This window comes from Caloenas nicobarica, chromosome 1 (genome assembly GCF_036013445.1).
Source record: "Caloenas nicobarica isolate bCalNic1 chromosome 1, bCalNic1.hap1, whole genome shotgun sequence".
In the NCBI taxonomy this organism is placed as follows: domain Eukaryota; kingdom Metazoa; phylum Chordata; class Aves; order Columbiformes; family Columbidae; genus Caloenas; species Caloenas nicobarica.
This window is the reverse complement of record NC_088245.1, coordinates 60,541,272-60,555,783: the sequence shown is the minus strand read 5'-3', so window position 1 is coordinate 60,555,783 and position 14,512 is coordinate 60,541,272. Positions and strand designations below refer to the sequence as shown.

Here is a 14,512-nt window from a genome sequence, read left to right as displayed (position 1 = left end):
GCAGGCAGGCAAGATGCCCAGCACTGGGCAGGTCTGCACCCAGGCACCCCAGAAAGCAACCGGCACAGCTTGCTGACCAAGAAAATAAAGCCATCTCCTGTCAAAAACCCAGCAAACCGTCTAGTAACACAAGCCTCCGTTCATGTGCTGAGGCACATGGTGCTATTTCCCTGCCATGCTTCTCGCCAGCCCTAAACCAGGCGAGAGGGGTGGCTGGTGCTTGAAAAGTTCTGGGAATTCATTTCTAGAATGGTATTGTGGTGATGTGTGTGCGAACTGCTTTTTCAAGCTGGGCTCCACATTTGCATCGCAATGTATATATCGCGCTGTACATGTGAGCTCAACTCTGGTCTGCACATGTGCCCCGAGAGCTGTGCGTGTGGGTCTTGGTTATTGTTTCGGTGTGAGGTCTGCATCTCAAAAGCAGCATTTGAGAATCTCATTGTATGCATAGTTGTAAATGGTATATAATATGATATCTCCATTGAAATGATCTTATATTGATTCACAGAATAGCATACAAGATGAAACTCTGGCATTAATGATGTTACTGGGAATTTTGCCATTTGCCTTTGGATGGCATTTTGTTTCTTTTCAAGTTTGGGTCGCTCCATGAGCGTGCTTGTTGCTTTCTACTCTATTGTTTCCAAAGTGTGAAAAAAAAACAGTAAGGAAATGACAATCCAGAATTTTCTCTTTTTTCTAAATTGTTTTTAATTTCATGATTTGTCATCTAGCCTTGTTACTGCAGAAGCCTAACTCGTGTCCAAGGGTGGTTAGTATGCACAAAAAATATTAAAAATTAGAAAATACCCTCACCTGATCTGTAGTCCACATCTGTGGGAGTAGTGCCACTGGAACCAGTGGGAATATAAAGGTGAATAATGCTGAGGCTCTGGTTTTGTAAGATTTCTGCAAACTTCCCTGTGGAAAGTGAAAAGGGCAGGACTATTTGAAAAATCACTTCTAGCATTTTCTTGAATAGGTTTTCCTTTCTCTGAGGTCGCCTTAATACATGTTATCTTCATAGAGCACTTGAAACGCTGATTATTTAAAGTCATTGTTCTTATTTGCTTTATTTTGAACACTCTGTCTGGCAAGACATCTTCCTTTGGCAGGGCAGTTTAACAACTGCGGTGTGCGGTTAGGGCCAGAGCAAGTACTCGGTGTTATTGCCAAGAGCTTGTGGTCATTTTTGGAAGGCACAGATACTCCTCCTGTTGCCTAATCAAACATGCGTTAGTACTTAACACTGGAGTGGGAGCAATGCAGGGTTAAGCATGAGCCCAGATATTTCCATGGGGTTGTGCTCTGGAGCTTCATCAGCTGGATGCAGCCATTCTGTGCTGCCTAGAGAAAGGATTGGTGAAGCTGACTTCTCCTTAGCGCTCTGAGGAGCCTTCCTACCTATTACCCATCCTTTGTGGTCCATGACTTACTTCTAGTGGTTTCGGTTTCCGTGGTGGGTTTTTGTGCACTGCGAGGGAGCTGGTTTGTTAAACACAGCATTTTTATATGCAGAAACTTCGTGCCATATCTTTGTGCCATATTCCCTGTCGTCTTCTCCAGCTGCAGCAATTGCTTTTGTGCTGGAAGAAGCTTAGAAGGAAGCAAGGAGCTCCAGGAGTCTTTCCCCATCCTTGGCCTCTCTGTGTCCCCACTGGTGCAGAGAAGCCAGGACTGCGTGGATCTGGCTTTAGGCAATATTTCCATGAAACAGGGGTTGTCCTTGGCTCATGTTAAGCCAACTTGGCTACTGTCTTGGCCCCCTTTCCCCTGACCGTGCATGCCCAGGGCAGAGGGGATTGCAGGATGCGGCCAGAGATCGCCCTCCATGCTTGCAGGGCTTTTTGGCCCCATAAGAGCTGCTCTTGTCCTTCCCACCTGGATTTCGGCTCTGAACTGTCTTAAAGAGCTGCAAAGGCTCTGCGTGTCCTTCTGCGGAGGCTGGAGATGGGAGGGAAGCCCGTACGGTGGCGGTCCTGCTTGGCTTAGCACTTCCCAGCACAGAAGGCGGTACCTCCCTCAGAGTCTTGGGGGACGCATCAAATGGGATGTTTACCTTTGAGTAAATCCGGCACTTCGTTTCTAGGGCGTGTTTCTCGATGTTTGTTCTTCATGGACGTAAAGAAATGAGAATGCGGTGTGTTTTTAATAGTGTTTTTCTTCACATAAAACAGAAGGGGAAAATGATTATGCAGGAAAGCTCTTGCTGGTGGGACTGCTTTCGTGGGAGGGGGTAGAGGTGAGAAGTGGCCAGGATTGCTCAGAAAACCCGGAAAAGATTCCCCACTTCCTAAATGCCAAAAAAAATCCAACCATAAGATGGATGTGTGACCCCCTCCTACCCCAAATTCGTATTCTTTTTTCAATCTGCTCACTTTGGAAGAAACCCTCTGATTTTTTGGATGTGTTGTTGGCACCGACGCAAACCAGTGCTGCTACAGTAGGTTATCTAATGGCCCTGGGTACCATGTAGATGGCTGTTTTTGCAGGCATGGAGGTCCGGGGTGGACCTGTTCATGGAATCCCCCTAAGGCACCTAGCCAGGATGTGATGAAGACATTTGTCTTGTGCTGGGTGTTGCCTGTGAAAGCTGTGCTCCTCCAGTGCCTCCACTTGCAGGCGGCTGTGGATTATTTAGGTTTGTTCATCCTTTTACTTTCCTGGGGAATTCAAAAAAAAAAAAAAAAAAAAAAGAAAAAGAAAAAGAAATTGTAGATGAGGGGCCACTGTTACCAAGATTTCTTTCTTGCTTGCTGCTTCTGGTTTAATAAAAGGATCTGTCCCGTGGTTCTGTTTTGCTTCTGAGCCTCTATTACACTTCCAAAATTATTGCAAGTAATCTCTTAAGCACCGGAAAGCTCAGAATCTGTAGTTGCAGATTTGTGTGATGGTTTTTTCCTGAAGTGGTTCCTTACCCACTGTTACCCACAGCTGCATTGACAAAGTCCTCATTACTTCCTAACTCTCCATGTTCCCCATTAACAACTCATTGAGAAGCGGCAGCTCAGCTGGTCCAGAACCACCCATTAATTCTGCTCACGTGGCAGCAAAGTTCTTTCTCCAGCGCTTCCTCTGCTGCTCTGTCTTGCAGCAGCTTTAACTCCCTGTACTGCCCGGCAGCCTTTATCTTTTCCCCTTGGGTCTTAATCGAGTTGATGGATACGTGTCTGTTTTTTAACCTTTTTTCACTTTCCCTTCACTACTTTTCTCAGTATGTGGAGCAATCCTTTAGGAAACTCCTGTGGGCTGTTAATTTCTTTTTATTTTTCTGCCTGCCTTGCACGCATGTGTATGCACACACACGAAAACATACATGTCCCCTGCACATGCACACGTGCAAATTGTAGCCTGTCGTAGTTTGTGATTAATGAGAAAGGTTTGGGTTATCGTCTGAATTTATTTCGTGCTTCAGATAGTTACTAGTATACCTGGCTAATTGATGTGATGCAGCCCCCTTAATGAGAGGAGTGTTCCACTGCTGTAAAATAACTTGGACTCTTTCAAAGCACCTTCGTAACTGGTACAGCTGTGTCTGTGGTACAGATTATACCCACAGAACAATTTCAGTAAGAAGATAACTAGGGACATGTGTCCCTGATTTCAATTATTGTGTGGTACCAACTCCAGGGGTAGAGCAGTCTCTAGGAAAGGCCAGCAGGGAGTGGAGGGAATGATGGGCGATGCTCATGAAGAACAGGTAAAGCACTAGCACAGGGAGCGTGGGAGTCCTGCTAGGAAACCTGAATGAACCTCGCAATGTGTATTTGAAGAAGGGATTACACATGCTTTATGTGCCAGTATGGCATAGCGCCCTGTAACCCTATATATTTCTATCCACTATTTAACTGAAAATTTCACATGGTAAAACCATGGCATTGCTGAACTCAAAGTCAACACCAGGGTTGATTTGATGAGGAACCACTGAAAAGAAAACCCAAATCCATCCTTAGTCCTCTAGATTTGTATCCTAATATCAAACTTCCCACTTTTAAAAAGTCCCTTCAGAACTAGTATTGGCAGCTGGCTGCAGCATGTGAGATGGCACATGTTACGAGAAATAGTTCATGCAGTATTTGTAGCTTGCCTGTCAGATGGTATCTACATATAATTTATCAAGCTAGACTTATGCTGTCCATGCAATGGCTATAGGATTTTTTTTTTTTTTAAATAGAGGAAATCACATGCAGGACTGCAAGAACAGCACGTTACCTGCGCCGTTCTGCACCGTGCTCCTGACACTGATGAATCTTCAGGGATTTATGCCACAGCCAGTTGTGTCAAATCTCATGTCAAAGCTGCCTGTGAAATATTTCCCCGTTGTGGTTGCTGGCCAGGTCATCATTTCGACTTGGTTGCATTTCAAGTCTCGGCCATTAATGTTTTTAATGCAGGGAGAGGCAACAGGGACGGTGCATTTGAACGCTGGATTTGAGTTCAAAAACTGTGACTTGCAGACACCCTTGTGAGGACTCTGGAGCACCAGTGTCTTGATACACAAAATCATAAGGTTAAACCCTCCCTGCACCTAGGTGGGTCTCGCTGAGGCTTCTGTGAGAGCAAGGAGATTTGATCCTTCAGCCTGAACAAAGTGCAGAATTCACTTCTTCAGAGGCTGGTTACTTGGGTCACCCTTAGCTGGGCTCCTGCGGTGGTAGAGGAGCTGCCTAGCATGGGGATAACTGCATGGAGTCGCCTGGTGCATCAGTCGGTGCTGCTGAGTTGCTGGGCAGGATTGGGACTGGCAGCTTTCTGAAGGCATCAGAAAGTATTTGCTCTCTCTGAAGACAAGTAGCTTATGGTGTGAATATAAAATCTGAGTTTTGCAGCCCAGAAACCCATCTGAAGTGTATGCTAAACATTGGAAAAACATGCTTTTCTGTCTTCCAATAATACTAAAAATGGACTAGTATTGCATATATGGTTTCATAATATGTTCTGAATAAAAACTGTCAGAACTGAGCATGCTTTTCAATTTGTATATTGAGATTTTCTTTAAAAACCACCCATGAGAACATAAACAACAAACTAAACAAAGAAAGGATCTTTTCATAGTGTTGAAGTTGCTGACTCATATCTGCAAGCAGAAACATCTCCCTACCTTTGTCTAGATAGGCTTTTTCTTGTAGAAGTACAGTCTTACAGTTCTGGGAAGCACCATTAACTCTTACTTGATTGCTTTTGCCATTTTAATCAGCAGTGACCTGTGTGTAGCACTTTGGCTGCCATTGCCACAAAAGTTTGCAGTCACCATCCTTGGCTGGAGTGAATGAGGAAACTTAACAGCTACCACAACAGCGTGCTCCTCAGTACCTAAAGGATCCTGCAAACAGAAATCATCCAAAGTAATTGTAATAACTGAAACATGCAGAAGGTGTTTAAGTTACAGCAAGGTCAGGTCTATACAGCTGTGTCCACTTCACAGCTGGTGAAACCGAGGAAGGGACAGCACGAGGCGGCTGTGGGAATTCACATCCAAATACAATTAGCTCTCAGGAATTCCTCCATTCCCATCGTGTTGCAGACCATCAAGCCAGTCGTCTCCATAGCGGTCGATTTAATATACGCAGTGTGTGTGTGCGGTGGGGTAAGAGCTCCGCATCTGCAGAAGAGGGAAGCTCGGGAGGGGTCATCCCCATAGTGGGAACTGGGAGGAGTGAGACAGGACACTGCCAAAAAGGAGGATTACCCTCTGCGAGGGAGAGGGAGCAACTGGGAAGAGAAGAACCGCTTAAGCAGCTGGGAAATCAAGAAGAAGAGGGTGGGGGTGCCTTGCTCTTGAAGGATGGGGCGGCAAGGTGGACCGTGAAGTCACAGTCAGTGGGCAGCAGGAGAATCTGCACCCTGCAAAGGTGGTAGGTACTGGGAAAAAACAGAGCCAGGGGTTATTTAGGGCTGGGATTTGTAGGAGAGCTGGTCGTGGAGAACAGAAGGTTGAGAGGGGATCTCATCAATGTTTGTAAATATCTCAAGGGTGGGTGTCAAGAGGACAGGACCAGACTCCTTTCAGTGGTGCCCAGCAATAGGATGAGGGGCAACGGGCACAGACTGAAGCACAGGAGGTTCGATTTAAACATGAGGAGAAACTTCTTTACCCTGAGGGTGCCAGAGCCCTGGAACAGGCTGCCCAGAGGGATTGTGGAGTCTCCTTCTCTGGAGACATTCAAAACCTGGCTGGACACATCCCTGTGTGATCTGCTCTGGGTGAACCTGTTTTAGCAGATGGGTTGGACTAGATGATCTTCAGGGGTCATTTCCATCCCCAACCATTCTATAATTCTGTAGTGCTTTGCAACTCTGGTGTCGCAGCAGGCGGTGTCCAAAAAGAGCTTTATCAGTCTCCTCACAGACCCATGCAAAAATAATGAAGCATTCCGTTGCATTTTATAGTGTCCATGTCTCATGCTCTTCCATCCAATGATTCCTTCTGTTTATGTACAGGTATACTGCCACCGATAACAACAACAACAACAATAATAATAATAATGAAAAAGCCCGAGCTATTGCATATGCATGATGGGACTTTAAATATCTCTGTGTGCCAGCAAGCCAAGGAGGGAAATGATGGGCAGCCCAGGAGTGCTGCATGTGCCTTGGGAGGAGTATGGGTTTCAGGCAATCCACCATGCAGTTAAGTTGGGGAGACTGGAGTGGGTTATACCTTATGTTTAGGTTCTCCTCCTATAACATGTGCTTTCCTGATGATTTTGTAATTCAGAGTGCCCCAGAGACATCAGCCCTACAAAACCCAAGATAAGTTTGGTGACTGATTGGGTGCAGAGGGGTTGTTGGCTGTGTTCTGAAGGTCGGGTGCTGAGGGGGAGCTGCCACATCTGAGGGTGATGTGGAGAAGGACGTGTGCTATCCGGGATGGGAAAGGAAGGAGAGCGGTCGTCCCTTGTCAGGGAGTGCCAGTTGGGTATTGCCTGCAGATGTCTGCAAGGCACAGGAGCTAACAGGTCCCTGACCCGTCCCAAAATAGATGGAAGGTGGGGCACTGGGCTGCAAAAGGGAACAGGGGAGGATGCTGCATGGAGGGAGGAACCCGTGATGTGAGGGTTTGCGAGGCGCTCATAATTCGCTTTTCTGTTCAAGTAGGGACCCGGGGAGGGCATGCTCCAAGAGGAGCCAGCTGTCCCCCTGCCAAGAACTGCAGGGACAGTGCCCAGAAGGGTCCAGCCCTTTGGAATCTGCTTTTTGTTGGCCTCCCCCACCTCCCAGCTCTTTTGCGTGGGATGGGGTTTGCTCTGTGCAAAGACCTCTCCCTGCATCCTGATCTGGCATCTTTTTCCCCTAAGATGACAGTTCAGGAAAATACAAGCCTGTGCCAAACCAAGATCTCTTTTTTTTGGGAGGACATTACTTAAGCTCATGCTTAACTTTGAACCACAGTGAACTGAAGAGGGTGGGAGCATGTGTTTAAAGTGAAGCACAGGTACAGAGATGGGCTGGAGGAGGAGGTCAGAGCACTCAGTGACCTGCACCCTGCCAAGGTGCTTCTGCAGCAGTCGAGCTGCTCCTGACTTTCCATATCCTCAGGCAGAGTGAAGCCCAGCACATTCCTACCATGATCAGATTAATTTAATTAAGGCGTGTGCTTTCAAAGCATATAACTAGGTGACTTATCTGCTATGTGTCTACTCTGGAACACAAAAGTACTGAACTCTCCGGGTTGTTACCTGCCTCTGTACCAGAGATAAATCCATGTATACGCATCAATGATGATGCATTTGCCTGACGCATTTTCCCATGGTGTCATTTGAAAAGTGAAATATTTCTTGCTGATGCCACATTGTCTTGTGGGCTGTCACACCCTTATAACTTTGTGTTCCTCTTTCTTCTTTGGCACACAAACAGTATTTAAAAAAAAATACTTCCCTTCACGTGGTGCATAGATTCTTGAAGGGTATTTTGAACCTATGGCACTCAGCCATATTTGGTTCTCTTCTCAAAATGCAAATTCCCTGAAATGCTCAGATATGCAGTGATTTTTATTTTCTTTTCCTTGGAAAAAGAAATGTAAATATTGTGAGCAAACTCCACGTCCTCATGTAGGGACTGAAATTGCCCTTTAGAGAAAATCCCCTCGTTTCCACATAACACCGATTCTCTTCCCTTTCAGGATTTATTGCACCAAATAGCTACATTAATTTCTGTTTCCATGTTGGAGTTTGCAAGGCCAAGAAGGAAAAAAAGAGCAATTTTGTAGTGCAATTATCACAGTTCCTGTAAATAGTGTTATTTGCTCTGCCACGTACTGTGGTGGGGCAGATTTTTTGCTGAGTGAGTTTCTGACCTGCTCAAGAGGAGGCAAAAGCGTGAGCCCCCGAGACTCTGCTTTTCTATTCGCCCAGCAGATGTTCCAGGAAGGCTCCATACAAACGTATCTTCATTTCTCTGATCCAGACCACGTTCATGTGTGCAAACCATAGCCTAGAATTGACTTTCCCTTTAACTGTTTTCCTAGCGTCAAGTTTTGTGGGTAACTATATGCATTTTTACGCTTCCAGTGTGATTTGCAGCTCCCTTTCTGCTCTTTGCTCAGCAAGTGATGGAAGCAACTCCCGCTGATCACTTGTCCCCAGCTACTTAACACCACGAGAGAGGGTCCCTTCTGCTCTGAGGACACATGGAGCAGTACACCCTTGGTTCTGCCCTCTTCCCTCCTTTGACCACCACCGTCAGAACACATGGGCTGGGTTATGGAAATCGTTTCACGGGAGCTGTGGGACAAGAAGTTCTGCTCTTATCCGCCTCCTTATGTGGCCGTGGCAGGGCTGGGAAAAGCAAAAAGCCTTGGAAAAAAATGTAGCCTGGTCTTGAGGGATGGCGATATGTTTGAATAGAATCATGATGAAAGTGGCAAGTCAGCCAAAGATGTGGTATTTCAAAAAGGAGGTGGTTCATTGAAGCGGTCGTGAGATTTGAGAACCTGGCATCCCAGGGAAAGTTAGTGGCCTCAGGGCTTCTGTGTCCTTCGGCACTTTTGAAATGCATCATCCTTCCTTAAGGATATTAATATCAGAGCTATGTAAAGTTAAGTCTTCAAAATAGAAATAAATGGCATAAGAGCTATAAATAGGAAAAGGATATTCCAGAATCAACATCCTCTTAAATCATTTTTCTCAGGGTAGATCCTTCTGGGGTAAAGTTATATGTTTAAAATGTAAAGTATTTGCCTACTGGGTGCCTAATCCAGACTTCAATTTTAAATTTTTTTTCCCCCTCTATTAAAAGGGACCATGTAAGGGAAGGCAAGTAAGGCAAAGCAATATCAAATGAAAAGGAGCAGTAGAAGTGAAGGGAGCGAAAGTAGGGAATGATGCTGCACTAAAAGGAACATTTCCAGTATTAGGATGATATACTGAGCTAATAAACAGAGGGAATATGGGAATATACAGTTAAAGAGCAACGGAAAGGGAGCCACATAGGAAATGAGACAAAAGAAAAAGGTTCCGAAGAAGATATGTGCAGATTAATTACGGACATTCCTTGAGGACAGTAGTAATTTACAAGTTTCATCTCTCTTTTTTTTTTTTTGTTAATATTACAGCAATCTCTGTTAATATCCCTTAGCCGTGGTATCTACTTCACAGTGTGGATGAAAGAGTTTCGCTGCATCTAAACAGTTTGCAGCAGTTCTGACTAAACACAGGACTTTCAGTATAGTCTTTAAGTAGCTCTTGGACAGATTTATTATTTTGTAATGATTTTGCAATTTTTAGAATTTTATAGTATATATTTCTTTATAAAGAGGGATTTCTTTACCCTTCCTCATCCCTTCCCCACACAGACTTTGTCTCCTGCATACAGCTGTGGAGGAGACACCCATTTTGGACACCCCAGCTAGGAGACCAAGTGGGCACCAAAACTTATTTGGGATGGGAGGGCGGTTGCTGCAGCCTGAATTGCTCTGGGGATTTTCTCCACCTTGATCTAACAGGCAATGACCTTCCAAGATGTTCAGCTGTAGATATTTTATCATTTTTATCTCCAAACTAGGACTTGAAGCTATAATTCTCATTTAAGGTTTGGTATTTTTCTCCTGGTCCCCAAATAGTTTTTAACAGAGGTGAGGCAAACTGCGTGCTGTGTGCTTCACCTTAGGCTTGCGCAGCTCTCGCTAGGACGTGGGGCTGCCCAGGTCTTGTGGAGTGAAGGACCATGTCTCTGATCGTGTCCTTGCTTTGCTCAAGTCGGGGCTGTGGCCCAGAGTCCCACCGTGCACTTTGTGTGGGCTGGTTTTGTGTATTTTTGCTCAAGTGGCAGAAGAGCTGGTACCCAAAGGTGGGGCGGTTTCATACCGCTCAAAGTGAAACGAAACAGTGTGATTTCTGATGCTGCTCACAGGTAACCTCAATAATGCAGAGGGATCAGCTGCAAAGGTCCCCAGTTTCAGCACTGAGCACGATCTGCACATTGCGTTGGTAGGAGGAGATGCTGGAGACTACCTCGCGCATCACCTCTCCGTCCCTGGCATCTCGGGGCGGGGGCATCCTCTCTCTCTGCCCTGGTTCATTCTCTTGTCCCTATTGCAAAGTGTTTGGGGAGCGCACCCACCCCGGTGTATCAGCTGGAGTAGGACGCAGTCCTGTGCCAGGCTCCCGCCCTCTTTTCGGGATACACCGTGTGAAGGACAGCGGGGGAGAGAGGGTGCACTGACCTTACAGGAGCCCCGTAAATGAGCATGGCTCTTAAATCTGACTCTTCAAATAATGCTGCTCCGGAGACAGGGTGAGACATCTTGATTTAGATGTGCTTGAAATTTGCTGAGCCAGTTTGCTCTCCAATGCTTTCGTTTTGCCTGTTCCCTTCTCTCTCTCTCTCTGTCTCTGTATATATAATATATTGTCACACATATATACACATGCACACACACCCCCTCCACCCTCTCTCTCTATATATACCTGTTATTTTGCTGCTAGTGTACTGTAGCACTCATGTCTGTGTGCTTTCCCAGGCCGTTCATTGTGCTGCCTCCCCTGATGGAGTGGATACGGGTTGCCGTGGCTCACGCGGGGCACCGTCGCAGTTTCTCGGTGGACAGCGATGACGTACGGCAGGCAGCGAGGCTCTTGCTGCCGGGAGTTGACTGCGAACCTCGACAGTTAAAGTAAGTCCACGTAAAAAAAAAAAAAAAATCGCCTGCTTTGTGCAAAATGTGTCTCTTCTTTCCTAGTGACAGCAAGCGAGCAGGCAGGCAGAGGGCTCTGTTATTGCCTTGAGAGGTGCATGGATGCTCGAGCTCATCGCTCTGTGCGTTGCGAAATCGGCTCCTGGTATTTGCTCACATCTGTGGGTAAGGCGAGTTGCATGGTAATGGGCGCCTGAATATCTCACAGCTGGATCGAGCCCGTAATCTGCTTGTCAGAGCTCATATGGTGGCTGTTTTGTTTCGCTTTGTTTTTTTCTTTTCTCTTACCGTTAGGTTCTGCTTGCTAATGAGGGGCTGAAAAATTCTGCTAATTGTCTGCGTAGCGTCGCTTTGCTGTAAAATACTGAGATGTAATTGGCAGGGCTGTAGATATTTTTCAGTGCTTTGTTTTCAGCGTTAATGCTTAAAGGGCACATTTAAACTTATAGGTAAGACTGCCTCTTGCAGTAAAGTTGTATTTTTCATACTAATGTCTGTTCAAATTGGTTGTAAATGCCAGTCTAGCTAATTTGACTTTTTCATGTATGAGATGTGACCTTTTGGTTTGCTAATGAAGTCTTAAAGTATTTATTGCCAGGATATGTTTTTTAGTGTCTGTTTTGCCTTACTGTTACGTACATATATAAAAGCATGATCCAGGGCTGTTCGAGAGTCAGTAACGTATTTGGTTTTGATTTTCATATGAAAAGTCTGCCCAAGTAGAAATTACTCACTGCTGTTGATTCACAAATTTGTACATAAAACCCAATTTTCAGCAGTTTGCGTCTTCATACAGCAGTAAGTGCATTCTTTCCTGCAAAACAGAAAGCAGAGGGATGATCTACATGATTAGGTGGGACAGCCTGCATCGGAGCAGCTGCCTTCTGTTGACTCTGGCCTTGACATGCTCCTTCACCAGAGGGTATAATACTTTACTTCAAGATCTGCACAGGCTTTTTATAGTCACAGCTGTTCAATATTTAATTGCAGAAATATGTTAGATTTCGAAAGCAAAGTCGTAAGCATTTCAGATTTCCAATCTTGGCTGTAACTGCTTTCCTTTGGTGTGATCATCTTGGCCCTAATTTTCAGCAGTGCAACGTTCAGTATCCCTACTGAAATGTCAGGACTTAAGGGTGCTACGCACTTTCTGAAGACTTGGTTTTGAAAAGGCACAATTCATTTAATACCTCCTCCAGTATTTAGGTAGGATTGCAGATAAGGCAATACTTTTTCTACTCTACATCCTCTGTCTTAAAAATTAAGGTAGATACAGTTAAATATATGTGGATTAAAAAAGCACAATATACCTCTCTTAAAGTTGTATTTTGTCAATGTGTGTCTCTCTCTATAAATGTATAAGATGCTATCACCTGTTAGACAATATTCCAGGAGTTTCAAAATCATTTGAAGTTGGGGAGAGTTGTATTATGCTGCAGAATAATTTATTAATTATGAGGAACAAATCAGCACTTAGTTGCCATCAAGAATTAATTTCATAAAGAACAGAAGTGATAGCTGTTGTCCTGTTCGTCTTGCAAGTGAGAATGAGTCTGAAGAGCAGTGGAAGAGCTGAAGGGTCAGGTGGGAATGAAAGGAAAATTAATTCCTGAGACAAATTCTGAATTTTTAGAGAGACCAGACTTTGTGGTGTGCCTGCAGGGGCCTGATTCACCCACTGATATCCCCAAAGGACAGTCTCACTCCCCTGTGCTGGCAGAGGTCTGCAAATGAGTGTCCCTGTACTTTGGGTTTATTTTGAGGCCTGTGCGTACGGCCGGTGTAGTGCCGCAAGTTCTTTGTGTAGCTGAGAATCAGGTCCCGGCTGCCTGTAATCCTAAAATCAAAGGAAGGATCAAGATTTTCTGAAGAATAATGCAAGGCATCAGGATATTAATTTGAAACCTTGCAGCTAGTAATTTTTTATTTTTATTCAGTGCAGACCCTGAGCACTTCTCATTTCCACTAAGCCAAGCGCCAACCTTACATGCCTCCCTATTAGAGAGGGAGGGTTTGCAACTATCAACTCCTCGGAAAGCATCAGTTCCATAAATGCAGACACTGGCGGGGGGGGAAAACACAACAACTTTGCAGGGGATGGCTTTTCAAATAAGCTCTGTGATGGATGACAGCTGCAGGATTTTAAATGCAGTTAGCTTGATCTATTTTGTGACTTTTATAGAAATGACTTAATAAGTAGAAGCTTGAAACTGGTTCAATTTCTAGGCTCTTCTTAGCAGTTTCCTTTAGTCACTAAAATATAAAAACCTGAACCCAAAAGTTCCCATGGTCTCATGTGATATTGCATCATTCCACGGTGTTGATTCACGACCTGTCATTGCAAACGCACAAAGCAAAGTCAGCTTCCACGCTGGAAAAACACGCATACGGGGAGAGAGAGAGAGATTGGCAGGATCTCAAAGGCTGTGAAGTTCAGAATCAGTTTAGATAAAAACCAAATGTTCGGTTTCTTATCTGAACTACAGCGTGGAGGTCTCCCAGCAGATTTGTGTGATGCTTCCCAGCACAATCACATACTCCAGCAGTGAGGTTCCCAATATGTGGCTTTGTAAATCATCTCTGCTTTCTCCCTGCCTTTCATTCCAATGCTTCCTCTCTCTCTTCCCTCTCCTGATCCTTTCTTTAAAAATTCTTCGCCTTAATTTCTTGCGATGTTTCCACCTCCTGGAAGAGGAGCTGCTCTCGCTCTGGGTAGAGGAGTGAGGGAAGCTGGAATCAGGCAGGAGCTGCCTTTGTCCTTCCTGATCTCTTTTCATTTTAGAGCAGCAGACATGCCAGAAAGTTTCTTCCCTTTCCCCAGCCCTGGGAGATGTGCAGGGATATAAATGTTCCCCTTCCCCTGGGAGTGGAAGCTTTAAATAGACGGGTTGTCTCCACCTTTTGCAAGGAGGTGGGTTTTGCAGATGGATTGACTGCTGGATGCACGACAGCTAGCTGAGACAGAAGCCCAAGTTGTGTCCAGAATAGTCTTTTTCATAGCAGACCAGACTTAAATAAAGCCTTGCCTGTACCTAGGCCCCTCTTGGGCCACCAGAGGAGCTGGATGTGGTCAGTAGAAAACTGTGTGCAAAGTAGCTCTCTGCTGGCATAAATCTGGTGAAGGTGGGTGCTCTGCTCCCTGATCTGGAGTCTGGCTGGCTGCAAACAGATGCCTGGTTTTGGCTGCTCCTCATCATCGCATCTGCATGTGGTACCTTTCCACTTGCTCCACAATAAGTTCTTTGCTTGTCTTTCCTTCCTCCATTCTGTGGGATATTTTTTTAAAACGAACAACAACAAAAAAACCCAAACCCAATGTGTTAGAAGTTATGGGGAGGATTGCTAAGGGATGACCATATCTGGGGACCAGAAAGA

At 45.2% G+C, this 14,512-nt stretch overlaps 1 protein-coding gene across 5 annotated transcripts in view; it reads left to right on the top strand.

Moving 5' to 3' along the window:
* Nucleotides 1-14,512, top strand: part of ABTB3 (ankyrin repeat and BTB domain containing 3) — a 178,393-nt gene that overhangs the window by 116,623 nt on the left and 47,258 nt on the right. For all 5 annotated transcript variants that reach the window (XM_065639671.1, XM_065639654.1, XM_065639664.1 and 2 more), the window contains one exon: nt 10,964-11,116. In XM_065639671.1, coding sequence (XP_065495743.1) covers nt 10,964-11,116 — 153 coding nt within the window. The remainder of the gene's footprint in view (nt 1-10,963; nt 11,117-14,512) is intronic.